We start from the raw sequence: 19,815 nt of genomic DNA on the forward strand, positions 1-19,815 counted from the left end.
AATAAATAAATAAATAAATAAATAAATGAATGAATGAATGAATGAATGAATGAATGAATGAATGAATGAATGAATGAATGAATGAATGACACATTAAATCACATATAATGAATGATACAAAATACAATACTAAAACTATCATAAAATAGATAAAACCCTGCCACTAGCTAAATCCTATTTTTAAATAGAATTAAACAAATTAAAACAGGTTTCAACATATTAGGTGGTAAAAGCACCAATGAAACGGAACTTTAAATAATATTGCTTTTACTAATTCCTTAAAAAACCGAGTGGTATAAAAATGAATGGTATAATCCATGTGCCCATATCCCACTGAAAAAATTATGACTTGAATTTACATTAACTTAATTGTTTTATATCCAGAGTTTGTGTGCTCAGTCCCTGGGTTTCTATATTATTTGCAGCCATAATAGTTATCCTTGAAAACACTTGAGCACATAATCCCATTGGCAGTAAGTTAATCAAATAGGCAAGACAACATATGATAAAAATGGAGGCCATGGCCTTCAAATACATCCCTTGTTTGTTTCACACACTCATAAGTCTGTTGAGATATTCATAACTCAACTGAGGAATTTTGAACTTCATATAACTTTAGCATGTATTTTATATATCATGATATGAAGTAAGCCATAAACACAGGCTAGTATCCTGTTCGGGGGGCAAATCCACTGCAGAATAGCCTGTTTCACATATGGTTACTTGCTTCCACTGCTTGTGCAAGAGGGTATACATCGTCCCTTTGTATGAGTGGCAATCCCCATTATTGTTAGTGGAGCACTCTCTAGTTTGTGTAACTGCAAGCCATAGATTGGGCAAATGTGTTGCACTCTACTCAGTTCTTATGCTCTTTTCCAAAAGCATGCTATGAATTATTATCCCTGCCTGGGACGTATATTGATGGTCTGAAGGACGAGAGAGTTGGAGTGCGCCGTCTCCTCCTAGTGAAAAGGAAAGCAAGGCTGTCGGAGAAAGAAAAGAGGAGGCAGAGAAATGTAAAGAATCAGAAAGGGTTAAGACAGAAGTCTGTCTGTCAGAAGAGGGGAAGAACGGGGAGGAGCAATGGGTGGAGGTATGGCAGGAGAACATAAATAGAAGGGGAGAAGCGCAGGATTTTCAGGCGGTGACAGGCACGAAGAAGGAGGCAAAGGAAAAGGAGAAAGTGCAAGAAGTCAGAAATCTGATAGATGCCTAGAGTGGTCCAGCCGCCTAGAGTGGTCCGGTGGACCAGATAGGCGGGGTACAAATTAAATGAATGAATGAATGAATGAATGACTTCCCGAACCTGAAGGTGGGCAGATTGTTGGCTGATCCTGTATTGCAGCCTGAAGGAGTGGTCATACAAGAGACTCTAGAATGGACCGTGGTGGTGTTCCCCAGAGGACAGGGTCGTTGGAGGAAGGTGGTATGCCCGGATCCAACTTTCAACCAACCACCACTCGAGGGGGATTGGGCCCGACACCCTTGTTGCGGGACAATATGCGCAGTAAGGAGTGTTCCGTTGCGGAAGCCTACAGACAGGGAGCGCCTTGGACCGGCTCCCCCATACTAAAGAATGAATATGTTGTTAATTGTTATGGACAGTTAGAAAGGAAGTTCAAACAGTGGGAGTTTCCAGAACCTACTGAAGTTGTGATTGATACTCCATTAATGCATGTTAATAAAAGTTCTGTTTCTGAAGTTAAAAACTCTCCATTTCCTGCTTACTCTGGGCAACCGCCTGATTTTTCTAACAGACCTTTTGACAGATAGCTTTCATGACACCTCTAGAGAACAGAACAAGAAACAAATGGGACTACTGTTCAAATATGTTGTAAGGAACCCAGAACCGAACAGTATTCCTTTTTCACTGTGGAATAAGACTTCATTGTTCAATATAATATGTGCTTACTTACAAACAATGAGATTCTTTCAAGTAAGTGGTTTGTCTTCATAAAGCATAAGATACTGGTGTTCCATGCATGCACTGAAGTGATTGCATAAGGAATAAGCCGTGCAACCACTATGGGCAAGCGTGGCAATTTTAACATGGGAATTTGGTCGGATAATGATATTTCACAGCCAATTTAATGCATTAAGCCTTGCTGTGTTTTAGCAGAACGATCCCTGTTGCTTTTTGGCAGTTCTGTGGCACTCACTCCTTGCTAGCTGGGCTTTCTGTGTGTTTTCATTTATCCAACAGAAATGTAACTTAAATATTTATAGCCTTAGTGGCTATTTCAGGGTATTTATATTTCATCACATAATAGCTATCAGCAGTTGGGTTTGAAATAGTTGATGAGAGTCAGGAATTCAGCAATAAGAGATTATGACTCCACAGTAAATTCTTAAAAAGTTGTTTATGGCAATTAAAGACATTTCTCATGGCAACTGATAACCTGAACATGGGGTTCTTTCAAGATGGCATGCATAGTTGAAGCATATTAATGGGTAAGAGTTTACAAGATCATACATCAGTAAATCACAAGCAGAATATTTCTAATGCTTTTCTTTTTGCCATTATGTATGTGCTTGTTCTGTGCTGTCAATCTGTAACCAACTAATTATTAACAGCAATCCTAATAGGACTTTTAAGGTAAGTTAAGACATTTAAAGAGTGGTTTTACTAATTCCACTCCCTCAGTGAGTTTCCATGGCCAAGGGCAATTGAAATCCTGTTGTCCATACTCCTCGTCCATCATTCTAACTACTACACCACACAGGGAATCACTTTTTGCCCTTTGTGTTGGCAAAATAGGATTTCAGTTTTCTTATGTTGTCCCCCCAGACCCATCTGTAAATTCTGGAAGGCATTTCTTTACTATACTTTCAAAGTTTCAAATAGCAATAGTTAATTTGTAGTTTATGACATGGTGGCTGAAATCCAGTTTATGCAATACCACTATATAAATGGTGATGGTATAATCACCCGGTAGTGTTACTTTTTATTTTAAATTAATTAAAAACGTCCTGTCTCCCTAGGTATCCCTTTTGTCCTGGGGGAGTCTTGGAAGGGGAGGGAGTGTTTAATATCAGAAGACTGCTGGCGGTGGTCCCACCAGACTGGGACTGCCAACAGCGATCCAGCAGCAATTTTCTGATATTAAAGGCTCCCTCCCTATTCCAAGACTTCCAAAATCTTCTGTAGGACAAAAGAGATCTTTACAAAACATAAGAATCTGAAAGGTCAGGGTTAGGACATTTTAATTTAAATTAAAGTTTAGCATTGTTAATTATGATCACTATCATTTATGCCTGGTACAGTTACACAACAGGATTTCAGTTAGTGTGATAGAAGTTAGGAGTAGAACCATTCTACCCAGTTAGTTGCCCGGTTCTGAAGACAAGTTGATGTTTAGAAAAATTGGCCCATCTTGATGTTGAAGCTGATATTTAGAAAGTTTGACAGTTTAACAAAATAAGTCTCTCCTTGGCTGTTAAGAATCTGCCATAGGATACAGGTGTCACCAAGGCAGCCACACAAGGTGACTGTTTCAAGAAATATCGCATGTAAGTAGATAGCAGTTTACTTGCTCGCATTCTGGTCCTAATATTCCCTCAGTATTGGTGTCGGCCGTAACCTCAGAACAGAGTGATATTTTGGTGGATATGTATTCATATATCCTCATTTTAAATGTTTTCTGTTGACAAATGCAGAATTAGCATCATTAATACTTGGAAGAGCTTGTCTTTTTCACTTTGAGAACTATTTACAGTACTGAGAAATAAGTAGGATACAAGTAAAGTTAGGTAAGCATGAAACACAGAAGTGGGACCATAAATCAGACAAGAGCCTGTGCATGTTTTGTGGAGCCAAATCTATTTATAGTTAATAGTAAAATGTAAGATGTCGGAGATGAATTAATTTTATGTTTTTTAAAAACATTGTGATTAAGTGTGTACAGATTTTGGTCACCTGCCTATGCCAGCAAAGTTCTTTGATGACTGATCTCCCTGTGCTGGTTTAATTTTTTTTACTAATAAATTTATTCAAATATCTTACATGTTTTTAGAAGACTACAACTATACAGCTGAGAATGAACCTTAGATTAGCAGTAAAACACACAAAGCTAGTTCTTCAAAGACATCTACTACTGTTGAATAGATGTAAGTTTTGATTGTAGTTGTTTGACAAAAATACCTTTATTTTACAGTGTCAGTTTTGTGACAAAGCTTTTATGAACCATTCCTTCCTGCACAGTCACTTGCAGCGTCGCCATGCAGAAGAAACACACATTGGTGAGTTTTGAGGAAAAAATGTACAGAATTGAAAAACCCGCAGTCTAATCTGTATTTTATGCTGTATGGAAATGCAAACAGAATGCATCAGGTACAAACAACTCCAGTTGCCATGACTCAACTTCCAGATAAGGGCATATGGAATAGTCATTATGAGTAAGCTACATTGAAAGCAGTGGAGCTGAAATTAGTTGTTTCATTGATAGCAATGGATTATGGTGGTGACTAACCAAGGCCATTGTGCTAAACCTTCAAAGTGAACTGAAGTGAGTTCAGTTTGTTCTTTCAGATAGAACATAGGCTGATCTATAAGTGTTATAGGAAAAAGATTCAAGTTGAATGTGGGTAAATTTGGCATGATTGCTAAAATTGCTTATTTATGTTTGTATAAGGCCATTCTTTGCAGTGAATTGTCACTCTCTTGTAAGGTGTTCATTGCATTTCTGATTATGCATCCAGTTGTGCAATTGAGTATGAACCCAGAAACACAGCTGACACATCATTAATGAGCTGTAGTTTGCCATCACAACTTACATGATTTTCCTTCTGCACTTGTAAATCAGCAAGAGAATTCTGGCCAGTGAACTATTAAATGCTGCCTCCAAAATGGGTAGGGTTTGTCATTTATGAGCAGGAGACAAGGCCACAGTGTATATTGTAGAAAGGGTATTTTATGACGCAAGAATAAGCCTGAAAATTTTTCCAGCCTAATAAATTGGGAAGCCAAACAAATCCATGTCAGTTATAAAAGTTTTCACATCACCAAATAAATGTATCTTCATGCCTAGGTGATTCTGTATGCATGAAGGTATAAAGCACACAGCTTTGTAACTTCACACAGGGTTCCATTGGTTAACATGAAGGGAGAAAGGTGAAATATTTTCAGCCCATTATGTAGCTCTGTAAGTAAAAAAAAAAATTCTTCATTATGGGCATTCCTTTGCTTTTATGACATTTCTGGATTTCTGCTACAGCAACTAGCCAGCACAGTTCATAAATGCACACTGCTAAAATCATTGCTAGTTTTATTTCCCTGATATAATTAGATGTGTAATCACTTCAAGCATTGCTCTTATGATTTGGAGGCACCTGCAAAAATGCTCTTTCTCTCTTCTGTTCTTATTTTTGGAATTGTTTTCTCCCCATCATTTCAACTACAGCTGTTGTTTGATTAAATTACAGAATATTGATTTGTAAGGCTGCTGCCTCTAATATTATAAGGTCCAATTGTTGTTATGAGCTCTTCTGGTGTCGTTTGGTTTCAGTGGTTGGGCTTTGCAGTGAAAAAAGCAAGCACTGTGGGCGAAGACAAATGTGTCACTTCTAGAACCATGGAAGGGTCACCTTCAGTACAAATGTTTTTGACTTCAAGAATTGAGCTCCCAAGGGGGGCATTCTACATGTTTGCAGGAAAAACAATGTGGATACCACTAGTTGGCAGAGGTCAATGGTATGAAGATATGCCTGCCCTTCACAGTTAAATATTAGAGCTTGATTAAAAAATTAATAGCCCTGTTTCCCTGAAAATAAGACTTAACCTGAAAATAAGCTCTAGAATGTTTTTTCAGGATGCTTATAATATAAGCCCTACCCCCAAAATAAGCCCTAGTTAAGTGAAACCCCGATTTCCACCATTGTGCAGCAACCAGAAGAAGATAACATGACTGTATTTGAATAAATGTAGATTGTTGTACATGAAAAAAAAAATCCCCTGAAAATAAGCCCTACTGCGTTTTTTTGGAGCAAAAATTAATATAAGACCCTGTCTTATTTTCAGGAAAACATGGTAGTTAAAGTTTGATATGCAATTTGCAGAGGCTATATGTCATTTCATATTGATCATCCCCTAGGAGAAAAGGGCTATACCTCCATGTATACTGTGTAGCACAACCTTGGCCCTATAAATGCATTCAGATTTTAACACCCAGAAGACCTAGATAGAACTGGCAAGAGTATGTTGTTTCTCAGGACGTATAGGAGGAATAGTTCAAGATCGTCCAAAGCCCCAAGATTGGGAATCTTTGCTCTATTAGAAGCCAGTTGACTGCCTCCATTTACATTCTGTTTTTTATCATAATGCTATAAGAAATGTTGACTTATACTCACTTACTTAGGTGTTAGTCTCATTTAATGCAACAGGGATTAAAATTACAGTTTTAATCTTGACTGCTCCAGTCAGGATTCTGGAGCAAAATAACAACTGTTTAAACACATGTTGTGCCCTGCCAGTTGCCCAGCTCTTTTTTCTTTTTTTAAAAAAATGCAACTGAAAGTGTAACACAATGTATCTATCAAAAGTAAATTACTGAATTGATGCTTACTCTGAGGTAAGTGGAAGCTTCCTACTTTCTTTAACCTTCAAGACAGAGGTGTTCTATAATTGTAATAAGAATAATTAATACAAAAGTGTGAGCAAGCATGTACAATCTTAATCCAGATTGGTACTTTACATTTGCAGTTACAAAAAGAAAAGGAGCTGCTATTTGCACCAGCTCAGGCATTTTAAAATTTTCATTTTCTATTTGATTCTAACAGATAAATTTGCAGCCCCCCATGGAATGGCCAGTTTAGTTGTCTGTGTCTGCCAGTTCCACAGTAGGCCTGAACAACCTCAACAATATGTTAGTCCTTTTTTTTTTCCCAATCTACAGAGGCCAGGCTAGCAGGAGGGGCCATGCTAATGATCCCAGCTTCATGTTATACAGAGGCTGCGGGTTCATGATTTGGCTCCAAATAACATTCCTCTCCACACAAACACATAATCCACAGGAAACTGAAGCTACTACTGTTGTTGGTTCCCCCCCCCCAAAAAAAAAATAGGGATAGCCCTATTAAACTGAGTTGGGTGCAATAGGAATCCATTGCTGTGATCTCAGTAGCCCGCTTGGATGTGGTAGGCAGATTGCTGATCAGATTCTAATCAGGATTATAATTACAATGAAGGCTTTTTATAATGATGTGGTGAAGTGTGTAGGTGGCTGCAGTGCCAAAGGGTAGTTCCCTACTGTGCCCCTGGGAGAAGAACCAGACTGTTTGGCCTTGGGCAAAACTGCACAATCCCAGAATGTCCCCCAGAAGAGTATTCCTTACCTAGAAAATCCTGGAAAGGTTTGCCGTAAGTCAGAATTGCCTTGATGGCACACAATTATTATTAAAGAAGTATACTGTATTGTGAGATGGGAGCTTGGACTATAACTATCAGAAACCATAAGAAATGCCATACATTCTTGGCAGCTCTTAAGACTCCTGAATGTTATAATCCAAATGCCTTCATAAGGCCATGGTTGGGCTTCCTGGTATAAGTACTGGAAGAGAAGTACAGGCCCCCTTCCCTTTGGCCTAGTGAGAAGTAGATTTCTACAAAGGGCATGCCAAACTGATGTAAAAATCCTGTTAATTTTAATTTTTATATGAACTATTGGTCCAAAAAAGTAATGTCAGTGTGTTAATTCTGTTATTTCAAAGCTGTGATATATATTCATATAGTGTTCTGAAAAAGTGGGCTTATAAGAAGGCTGCTCGAAACCTTGGAGAAGGATAATATCAGCTAACCCACCATTAAGTTTGAGAATATGCCTGTCATGTGTAGTCTGAAGCTTAGCTTACCTGCTGTAACTTCTCTCTAAATATTATGGCTATCATCATTGTTGTTGGGCAGAAGTCAGCTACGGTAGCTGAAAGGGAGCTAACCGGAATCTTTGTTTAAGTCAAAGGAGGTGGATTTTTTCAGCCCAAGAATCAAGTTCAATTTTAAGAGAAGTTCTTTTGGGCCCCTGTTTACTGGTGAGAAGGTGAAAAGGCAAAAGTATAGGGCCAAAAATAACAATATATTTTAGTGTAAGGGGCTTAGTACTTTGTAAGTCAGTCGTAGGGAACCCATTTGAAACTTTGAGAATGAGAGGAAGAAATCATGCAATAGCTGGGAAAGTCAGGAAACAGCATGGGAAAGGGGGCCTTGTCTCTGGGGGACTCCCAGGAGTGATTCAGATCCAGAATCTGAGTTCTTTATGTTCTTTCTGTTTAATGCAGATGGATTATGCTCTTGCACAGAACACCACAGAGGACAATTCATGTGAGAGGATTTCATCCTTTTTGTCATGTGCATCTATCTGCTTTGTCACCTGAAAAGTCTCTATTGAGGGTTAGCAAACACACAGCAAATAGTTCCCTGCAATTAAAGAGAAACAGTCCATAATCAAATGGAAAGAGCTTTCATGAAAAGGAATGTATTCACAGCAGACTAGTGTCTGATCCATATACAGAATTAAACATCTCTAAACTGTCCCAGTTTTTTTTCCAAGATAACTTGATAGGGTTGTGAATTTTGAATTTTTTGGACTCAAACTGCTGGAATTCTCCAAGAATTCCCCAGGTAGAATTCTGGAACATGCAGCTCAGTAACAGAAGTCTACAGCTCAGCTTTCCTTACCTCCATGGATGTCCCCTTTTTGGCTGGTTCTGATTTAAAGAAAAAAGAAAAATGCCCTGTTCCTTTCTAGGAGTCACATGGCTTCTTGGGAGAGTTAATTCTTTGAGAGAACCCCTCCATAGAGCCTAATGGACAGTGAGACTACCTCTTCCAGAAAGCTCAGCAACTCCCAGGTTTTTTTTTTAAAGGCAGAAACAGGCCAAAAAAGACAATCAGGGAGGGGAAGAAAGCTGATCTGCACACTCCCAGTATTCTCCAAAAATTCTTGGGACTTGGAGTCCAAAATCTCTGAAAGATCTATCTCTGCGTCTTGATGCCCAGAGTAGCTGTAGATCCACCCCTTACAGCTTGATTGATAATGTTTTGAGGGGGGAAAGGCAACTGGAATTAGAGGTGCTAGCGTGCAATTCGAAAAAGTATTTTTGAACTCTCTCTGTAACAGTAGCTGCATTTTCCAAAATACAGATTACAGACATACAAAATCATCATTATCTGTTCTTTTCTAGCAAATCAGAAGAAAAGTCCACAGACGGATAAATTAGAGGAAGAGATCAACAAGCTAAAGGAACAGTTACAACTTACCAAGTCTCAATTAGAAGCTGAGCAACATGCCCACGTTGTCAAACTGTCTAAAGTAAGGCACACTTTGTTTCTAGAAATTATTTGGTGATGCTGAAAATCAAGGTGGGCATTAGGTGGATGCATGCAGCATCCTACCATTCTGTTTGTGTAGCCCTCCAGATGCCCCTTTTGATGAAAAAAAATAGTGTAACAAAAAATTTTGCTGCTCCAGAAAGCCTCAAGAAGTTAGTTCTCATTTAAAACAAGGCACAGCCCCTAATTATTGGTAACAAGAGTTTTGGAAGTTAGACGTGGACTTCTGATCATTTCTAGTTTTATCTGCTGGTATAGGTTTTGGAATCCTGGATTCCTTTAGTTTTTTTCCATGCCCAACCCTAGTCATAACCAATGATTGTTTGATTTTTTTTTTTTTTTTTTGTAAAACAATTCAAATGTGAATTGAGGAGTTTTCTTGGCTTTTTAATTTCATTTGTCAAACTATTCATTAAATGACAGTTTCATTTACCAAATGACAATAATTGCCCAAAGCCAACGCTTAGAAACTTGAATGGAATTTCTGTAGCAAGCAGTTTTATAGTACATCTGATTTCTGTAAACTATAAAACGGCTGTATGCCTCCCATAGTGTCAAGAAGAACATGAAGCTTCTACACCTAGGCTCTTTATAAAAGAATTTTCCATAGATGTAGCTAGTCATACAAACCGTATCTTATGAAATTCCACCTTGTATATTGGTATTAAATGTGGAAGTGCTGTCTTACCTTTTTCACCTGGCTCCCAATTCCCTTTCTAAAGAGCATTCATTAAGTTAGCACCAGGTATGGTATGGGTATTCTTCTCAGAGTTGTCACCTAAGTCACATCAAGAATTAGACTCATCGTGGTCTGAAAGCATAATACAGAGACTGTTTTGTAGCATTTCAGGAATTGTGATGTGGGAAAAATCAGGGAATCATGTGGAAAGGCATAGCAAATGTTATTAAAACAAGCTGGCAGGATGGATTTGATTTAAATCACTTTTTTGAGACAGATGTAGTCATCGGATTTTTTTTCTCCCAAAAAGTACATTCTTATCATAACTTTAATATAACTTCTTCACAATCTGATTGTCCAATAATTGTCTATTCACTGACACCTTTGGCATCTAAAATTATGTACTTTCCGAGAAAGAAGTAAAAACTTAACTTGGCATCCATAGAGTTGCAGAAGGGCTACAGCTTGGTTTACTGAAGTAAAGAAATCAGTATCATTTAAGACAGTCGTTCTTAATCTTGGGTTACTCAGGTGTTTTTGAACTGCAACTCCCAGAAACCCCAGCCAGCACAGCTGGTGGTGAAGGCTTCTGGGAGTTGCATTCCAAAAACACCAGAGTAACCCAAAGTTAAGAACCACTGATTTAAGAAAACAATTGAAAACAACCCTAGATACTTTAATATGTCTTCTAAATATGACAAAATCATCTTGAGAGAAAACGCTCCTAGAATAATTGCAGAGTTGGAAATTAGAGCTGGTCATGTCGTTATTTCTTGTGTCCATATATTGCTGCTATGTATAACCCACTCTGAAAGCACAGATGGTAAGTCTGAGTGTAGTGTATCCATTTACTGACAAATTTATCCAGACTGAGAATCTAGGTCAGAAAGCACAGCTTTATAAAATTTGGAGTTGCCCTATTGGTCCCTTGTGTCACTTAATCTCTGAAGAATTTGTAATAGTCATATGCGCCTCACATTATTTGCATTGCTGGGTGATACAGTTTCAGCAGTGAGCAAATAAACAGCATCCTCATTTGGCATACTTTCACAGTTGCTCAAAAAAGAATTGTCCTGCATTCTTCTGCTAGAATCCCTGGCTTGACATAGCACCTTAACATCTCAAAACAAAGTTTTAGAAACTTGGTATGTCTAAAAAGGTCATTCCACCTATGGAATTCTCCCAAATGGAAATTGGTCTGTCCCACTTTCTATGTTCAATTTCTAAATGATATGTCAATTTCTTCTGTGTTATTCATGGCTGTTTAGTATTTAAATTGTATTAGCTTTGTACTCTGGCTTTTAGAATCTTTTGTACTGTTCTGCTATTTGTAATGTTCTGTGCTTTTAAAAAGCTTTAAAAAAAGGTTTTAAAAGTTATAGCTGTAAGTTTCTTTGGGGTCCAGAAGCTATGGATCAATATTTAAAACTAAGTTAATAAATTCCAGTATGTTATAAGTAAAGATGGGGATGAAGTGCCAAATTGACCCAAGGAACAACCAATCAATTGTCATTTGTCGGGTCTTTTTTTTTTCTTTTTTTTTTTCTTTCGCTTCTCTTGCTATGCCCCGGGGATGCCACAGCTGCAGGATGGCTTTGATTCCCTTTCTCCTCCTCTTGCTACGCCCCATGGGATCAAAGTGATCCTGCAAAACTTTGATCCCTTTCCCCCTCCATAAGCAGATAGGGAATGAAGGAACAAATATAAAATAGTTATACAATATTCATCTCCAGAAAACCAAAATCTAGAAATCACAAGAATACAAGCTAAAATGAAATTAATAAATAAACAAATCAAGGCTAGAGTGAATATGGAAGAATGGCTACTTGTTAAAAACAACAGCAGCAAGGCAAAAGATAAATACCTGGTTCTGGAACCAAGAAGGTTGTTCAGAAAGCCTGAATAGATGGTGGGAGAGGGGGCTATACTTGCAGTATTTTTTAAAGTCACTTATTTTTCAGTATTAAACAAAAATAAATTATTTTACAAATGAGACAGTATTAGCAACCTATCCAAAGTTATTGGAATGTCTTCCAGGTGTCTTCCTGATGTCAAGATACAACTCAAAATTCTCCTCAAAGCACTCCACGCTGCAAGGTATTCTGTTTGTTTGCATGCATTTGAGAATTCCCAGAATAACAATTCAAAATCATTTCAGGAATATGAGGAACACAGATCGAAAGAGGAGGAGATTCGGCAGTTATTTCACAAGTGGAAAGAAGAGGAAAAAGAAAAATTGGCCACTGAGCTAGAGAAGGTCAAAGATATGTTTATGAAGGAGTTTAAAGAGTTGTCAGCAAAGAATACAGAATTAGAAAATGTAAGTAATCCAAAAATGACTTTGGCTTGACACTTTGAGAAAATAGCAAGGTCAAATATATTACATTTGAAAAATGACCTCAATACACTATAACTTTATAAGACTCTTCAGTAATTCGAGCCTGTAGTCCATCACAGCTGACACTTATCCCTGAAAGGGTTAATGTCAGTGTGGGATCAGGTAACCTTTTCAATGATACCAGTATTCATCTGGTTATCAAGGTATGAGTTGTTTCATTGTTAAAATACTTCATCTCTCTTCAGAGGATGAGAATAAACCATTGTTTCACTCATGGTAAAGTAACTCTTTCTCTAGGTATTCTTGTCATTCATTGTACCTTTGCCAGGCAGAAAACTGATTCTGGGCAACATCAGGTTACTTAATTCTACAAGTTTTATTAATCTAATTGCTTCTGTGTTCCATATGCATGAAATATATTATTCAAAGTTATTGAAATATGCAACCTGGAAGTTGCAGGCACACTTGTTTCAGTTACACAGAAATCAAGTCATGCAGTCCCTTATGAGAAATTGCAGGTGCAAGTGCTTAAACAGAAATCCATTTTGTGGCTAGTTTTTGCAGTTAATTGTTTTTTACTCCCATCTACATTTTCAGGGTTGTTTTTTGTTACACTTCTCCTAATTATTTTACCACTGTGTACATAAAAATAGTATCAGATTTTGACATTACAGCTTTATGGGGCATATACTGTGAAGCCATTGAGTCCAGCCTCCTGCTCAATGCAGGAATTCAAATCAAAGTATATCTGACAAACAATTGTCTAATTTTCTCTGAATGTGTCCATCATTGGAGCACTCATCAGCTCCCGAGGTAATTAGTACCACTATCTTACCGCTAAGATGTTTTTCCAGATATTCAACCAAAACCTGCCTTCCTGTAATTTGAGCCCCTTATCATGTGTCGTGTACTCTGGGATGATTGAGAACAGATCCTGCATGTCCTCTGTATGATAATGTTTCTAATAGTTTTGAAGGTTTTGCTGGTCAGGATATATTGCATCTACAGCATTCCTACTGATTACCAGGGAGGTAACTTGATCAAAAAATGAGATAAAATTTGCCTGTTCTTGACAAATTTGTGTTGGCTTCTAGTTATTACTGCATTGTTTTCAAGGTGCTTGCAGAGTGACCACTTTATAATTGGCTCCAGAACATTCCCTGGGTTTGATGTCAGGCTGACTGGTCTGTAGTTCCCATGTTCCTCCTTTCTGAAGGCAGAGATAATATTAGCCCTCCTCCAATCATCTGGCACTTCCCCCATCCTTTATGATTTCAAGAAAATAATAGATCTGAGAGTTTTTCAACCAGTTCCTTCAATACTCTTGGATACATTTCATAAGATATTCCTCGATTATTTGTTTTATCACTCTCAAGCTGCAGTCCTATCCCTTTCCTTTGTACTTCACATTTGCCTGGAGAGTCCTAGATGGTCTTTTCGGAAAAGACTGGGCTAAAGTAGGAATTCATCAATTCTGCTTTTATCATATGTCACAATTTTTAATCACCATTGAGTAGTTGAGACAGTTTCTTTGTCATTTGCTATGCACATACCCAAAGAATGCTTTTTGTGTCCCTTCCAAACCTCCGCTCGTTCTTGACTTTTGCCTTCATAATGCCATCCCTGAAATTCCTTGCTACTTGCCTGTGCTCGTCTTTTTTGGCCGGGCCTTCCTTCCATTTCTTTTATATGTTCTTTTTTCACTATTATTTCCAAGTCCTTTGAGGTTTTTGTGAAGCCACATTGGTCTTTTTTTGCTGTCCTCCATGTTTTTTTCTTGTTAGAATTGTTTGTAGTTGTGCCACTAGAATTTCCATTTATAAGAAGCTTCCACCCATCTTGAACTCATTTTCCTTTTAGGATCTCCTGCAGTGGGGCGTTACTTATCATTGTTTTGATTTAATGAAAGCTGGCATTCCTGAAATCCACGTGTGGCTACAATCTGCTTTGGTTTCCTTTGAAATCAGTAACTGAAATAGAACATAGTCACTTTCCCCCGGAATTGCTCTTGCTGCCACTTTTTTCACCAAGTCATCCTTATTGGTTAGAATCAAGTAAAGGATAGCTCATCCTCTATTTTCTTTCTCCATTTTTTGTAGGAGAAAAATATCAGCAACCCAACCCAGGAATTTCTTGGAAGGGTCATATCTGGCAGAATTTGGCTCTCAACAGATAAATCTCCCATTATTACTATTATATCATGTCCTTTGAAATTCTTACAGTTTGTTTTTCAAAGATTTCATCTACATCTCCTTGATTTGGTGGTTACCGATAGACTTCAGCAACCACGTGGTTTTTGTCCCCCCCCCCCCAGTTATATTTATCCAGAGGCTTTTGATGGGAGAACTAAGCTCATCCTCCTGTATTTCTGTACAGGAATATGTATTTTTGACATATAGTGTGACTCCACCTCCCTTTCTATTTTTTTTCTGTTCTTTCAGAAAAAAATTTATATCCTTCAATTGCTGGATTCCAGTCATAGGAGTCATCCCACCAAGTTTCAGTTTACTCTATCAAGTCATATTTATCCTCTAGTTTATGATTTGTATGTTTATGACTTTTCTGAGAGGCTTAGAGTGTACACAATTGGAAAAGGGTGAGTGTTCAAAAGTGAGACTGAGGAATAAATTAAAGCTTAAGTTAAAAGTTTGAACTCAAGAAAGTTGTTAGATTTCTGTTATCAGGGTTGTTGGTAATTGTAATAAATCCTGTGCTGATCATTGTATTTTACCACATTTTAACAGCTAGAAAATATTTTTACATACCAATTTATTTATCCCTTTAAAATAATTTTTTAAAAAATTTTATTCTCTACTGTTACCATCCTCAACCTAATGTCCCATGCAATGTGTTGGTTTGCAGCTCCCATCATCTCAGCTGCCACCGTCAGTAGAGGACATCAGGTTGGGTACAATTGTTGTAGCATTTGTTTGTGTGTTTATTTATTTATTTATTTGCAATGTATCTTTGCTTTCATCTCTTTATTATTTCATTTTTAGCACTTATTGGAAGTACAGAAGTCAAACAAACACCTAAAATCCAATTTAGGTACATTAAAGGATAGCAGAGAATTTGTAGAAGAGAAACATCGGAATGCTGTAGATCAGCAGACCATAACAGAGCTTCTTGAGAGACAGGTAAATTAACACGCATCTTAGGCATTTTTCAGTATGAAGTTATCTTGTCCCCAGACAGAGCATTCATATGGTGGTCTTTAGATCATACTGGTGTTTTCTTGAGAAAAATAGATAACATTTTGAGAATTACAGGCTTATATAGTTGTTTTCCAGAATCGTGATCAACTGTACTTTCACCCATGAATGCTCTTCAGGCATTTTTTATAATACTAGAAATGCATAATGTGGCACAATAGATTTATGAGCAAGGATAAGAAAATAATGACCATAGGCTTAGCCATGCTCAATGGGATGTTTATTTCATCACAATACCAGAACTCCTCTGTCCCACACTTAATGCCATATCACAAAACTGCTTTGACACAGCCGCCATGGTTTTGAAGTTGTGGGGAGCTCTTGTCGGTTTAGTTTCCTTGGGTGGAATTGCATAGTCGTTGAAAATTGTGACCATAGTTTTTAATCACAAGCTACACATTATGTGGATAGATGCATAATTTGTATTTCTTATAATAGTAGCTAGATAAGCAGCAAATCATATGAGGAAGTAATGGCTTTGTTTAGTTCTGCCACAGTGTATCACATCATGCTTTGCTATGCCCAGACTAGTAGCATAATCGCACCTTAAAGTTTTGAGATTTTGTTTGAAGACAACATTCACTACAGAGTTACTAACACAGCTTCAAACTACCATCCCCAGTCCCAAAGCTGAAAATACTCCTCAGTTATCCCCTCTGTGACTTCAGCTATTACTATCTAAACAAATACTGTTACTCAACTGTCCTGCAAAGTGCAAACTAGATAACACACACACAAAGCAAATGAAGATGCAAATTAATGTCTTCGCGAAGGCTTTCACGGCCGGGATCTAATGGTTGTTGTGGGTTTTTCGGGCTCTTTGGCCATGTTCTGAAGGTTGTTCTTCCTGATGTTTCGCCAGTCTCTGTGGCTGGCATTTTCAGAAGAACAACCTTCAGAACGCGGCCAAAGAGCCCGAAAAACCCACAATAACCATGCAAATTAATACCTGTAAAATTTTGAAGTGATATAATTTTTCAGCCCCATTCTAAATAGTATTTGAGCTTGCTTTCTTACAAAGAAGCAATATGATTTTTTTAAAACTGAGTCATTATGTTGTGAAGTATTATGTTCATATTCTAACATCAGCATTTTACAGACCATCTTACATGGTTACTTTTCTTGTGCAGCAATTCATATCAGTTCTTTATGTATAGTATGTGTTTATTATAGCTTTAAAGCCAAATTTAAATGTCATTAAGGCTTATTTGAAGTGATCCAACTTTATTTGTTTCATTCAGGAAACTAAATGGACTTCTAAAATACAAGCTCTTCAAGAAGACCATGAAAATGAAAAACAGCAGGTAAAGCTATGTGGTGATTTGCTGTATATAACTACCTTATTTGTAGTTAAATGAAACAGAAGTGAACTTTATCTCTTAATACTGTGTGCAACTCTGGCAATCCACTGGTGGTTTAAAATCACTTCTAGTTATGTATAATGTATTTGAATATTTCTGTTGAGCTGCTGTCCAAACAATTCATGATTATTTCTTCCATTGCAAAACAGGTTGCAGTTTTAGGAGTGTGTTCTACTGAATACAGTATCCTTTGCTTCTGTAAAACAATATGTGTAAGATTGCTCTGTTCTTTAAGTCTGACTCTTTGTTTGATGAGTACTGTGTACCCATGTAATGTACAACTTTATGCTTTCACTAGTAATGTTCCAGTTTAATTCCTTTGTTCCCCCCATTTCTTTTTAAAGACTTTATTTTCCTTCCTGCTTCTTCTCCCCTTCTTTCTCCCGTTTCAGTGAGCCAGTTTTAATTTTTGCGTTGCTCATTGTTAAATCAATCTGTGTCCTCTCTTTCTGTTGCAATGCATAAGATGATTAACAACATAAGGTCAGATAAATTCAATATATATGACAGTTTCTCAGGGTTGAAGAAGAACATTATAGATTAGTCCCATCAACATATCTGTCTGGTTTTAGGCATACATTTTTTCTGTGTGTTGCTCTCTGTGTAGGAAAAAAAAAGTATCTGTAGTTTAATAAAATTAAATCTCAGTTGTGTCCTTTAGCTGTTTTGCTTTTGCTGTGGGGATGTGGTCTGGAAAGTCAGAAGTGTCTGTGGAGAAATATCCCTGTCTTCCCCATAGGGGTGTTTTGTGTGTCACAATAAGAGATGGGGACGAATACAAAAACGGATTGGTTTTTCCGACGAATATAATCGATTTGTTAAATATGCATCGATCTGTATTTGTGGATTCCAGAGACCCCCACAAATATGTAGGGATGAATATTTACCCATTTTTATCTGACCTTCGTATTCAAAGAAAACAACAACAAAACCATTCTGCCTACCAGCCGACGATCAGCTGATCGGCAGCAGAAAGGCAGCCACCAACCCACACAGCCACCCAGTACCACAGCCTACCCCCACCCCCTTCCTTTCCCTACCTTAGGCCCCACCCCACCAGCACCGACACCCTCTTACCTTAATCGCTGCTGCCAAGGTCTTCTGGCCTTAGAGCCACACATGTAAAAATGGAGACTAGCTGCCCTTTCCAAAGATGGCGGCTGCAGCTTCATTTAGGGTAGGGAAGCTGCAGCTGCCATCTATGCAAAGGGCAGCGTGGATTCCCTTAGTCTGCTTTAAGGGAATCCAGGCTGCCCTTTGCATAGATGGCAGCTGAAGCTTTTCTACCCTAAATGAAGCCACAGCTGCCATCTTTGCAAAGGGCAGCCAGTCTCCCTTTTTACACGCCGTGGCTGTGAAGGCCTGATGGAGACCTGGCAATAGCTATTAAGGTAAGGGAGTGTCGGTGGGAGCTAAGGTAGGGAAAGGAAGGTGGTGTGGGGTTAGGTTGGGGTGGCTGGCTGTGTGTGTGGCTGGCTGCATTTCGGCTTCTGATCAGCTGATTGGCATCTGGAAGGCAGAATGGGCTTCTGTGCCATGTGGTAAACTCTCCTGGGGGGGCCCAATTTGTGGGTGGATAACTCAGATGTCTGATATCCAATCTTCACCAAGGTTGGCTGGCGTGTTGGGGAAAGACATAGAAAGCTCCATTGTGATTCTGGAGTCTCTAAGTTCCTGGGGGGTCCTCTTTGTGACTATATAACTCAGGGGTCCATGATCCAATCTTCACCTAACTTTTAGGTGTTGTGGAAAAGCGCCCGAGGAAGCTTCCCTGCAAATTTGGTGTCTCTAGGTCGTTGGGTGCCAGTGTTATAGCCGTTTAAAGTGCAGATGAATCGACGGATCGATTCGTCGATTCATCGAAGAATATTGCATTCGTTGATCTGTTAACCTTGACAAATAATGGATCAAAATGAATCACCATTTTTTTTATTTGTCCCCATCTCTAGTCACAATAGCTTTCACATGTAATTAATTTGGAAGCACTGGAGATAGCTCTCAAAATATAAGCAGAGTATATTATATACAAAGGGATGTGGTGGCGCTGTGGGCTAAACCGCAGAAGCCTGTGCTGCAGGGTCAGAAGACCAAGCAGTCGTAAGATCGAATCCACGTGACGGAGTGAGCACCCATCGCTTGTCCCAGCTCCCGCCAACCTAGTGGTTCGAAAATATGCAAATGCGAGTAGATAAATAGGGACCACCTCGGTGGGAAGGTAACAGCGTTCCGTGTCTAAGTCGCACTGGCCATGTGACCACGGAAGATTGTCTTTGGACAAAACACTGGCTCAATGGCTTGGAAACGGGGATGAGCACCGCCCCCTAGAGTCGAACACAACTGGACAAAAATTGTCAAGGGGAACCTTTACCTTTCTCTATTATATACAAAAGTAGATTTTTTTTTGTTGAGTGGCTATTAATTTATTTCCAGATCCCAGTGTAAAATGAAAATTTAGGAGAAATGTTTCCCATAATAGAGCAACGTGGAGTGGTGTACCTTTACCTAAATGTTCATTCACCACTGAGATGCCTTTCTTTCTCTTTGAAAGAGCGTCATGAAGAATGGTGCACATACTTATTTCCCTGTCTCTCCTAATAGTCTGGCTCACTCTTAGTGCTTCTCATAGAAAATTTTTTCCAAAGAAAGACCAAAATAGCAATGAAGACATTATTTAACTGAAGATACAGCCTCCAATTTAAATACAGTACATGCAACTATTTGAAAATAAAAATTCCTTCGAACAATCAGTTTTGTGTTGCAAGTGAAGGTTTTCCATTGCTTAAATACTGTATGGTGAAAGAGCCCTGTAAGTTTATAGTTGTCTGTCTGCCAAATAGATCGCTATGGGAGCTGGAGCTGGCTTTTAGACTGTATGAGAAGTGTTTTTGAGGTGAAACTTCTAA

The 19,815-nt window shown here is 38.3% G+C and overlaps 1 protein-coding gene across 2 annotated transcripts in view; it reads left to right on the plus strand.

Moving 5' to 3' along the window:
* DZIP1 (DAZ interacting zinc finger protein 1) overlaps nt 1–19,815 on the plus strand; it is a 52,831-nt gene that overhangs the window by 11,951 nt on the left and 21,065 nt on the right. For both annotated transcript variants that reach the window (XM_072994696.2, XM_078390805.1), the window contains exons 3-7: nt 4,155–4,239; nt 9,175–9,302; nt 12,160–12,321; nt 15,339–15,476; nt 16,793–16,855. In XM_072994696.2, the coding sequence (XP_072850797.2) occupies nt 4,155–4,239; nt 9,175–9,302; nt 12,160–12,321; nt 15,339–15,476; nt 16,793–16,855 (576 nt within the window). The remainder of the gene's footprint in view (nt 1–4,154; nt 4,240–9,174; nt 9,303–12,159; nt 12,322–15,338; nt 15,477–16,792; nt 16,856–19,815) is intronic.

This window comes from Pogona vitticeps, chromosome 3 (assembly GCF_051106095.1).
Source record: "Pogona vitticeps strain Pit_001003342236 chromosome 3, PviZW2.1, whole genome shotgun sequence".
Classification (NCBI taxonomy): domain Eukaryota; kingdom Metazoa; phylum Chordata; class Lepidosauria; order Squamata; family Agamidae; genus Pogona; species Pogona vitticeps.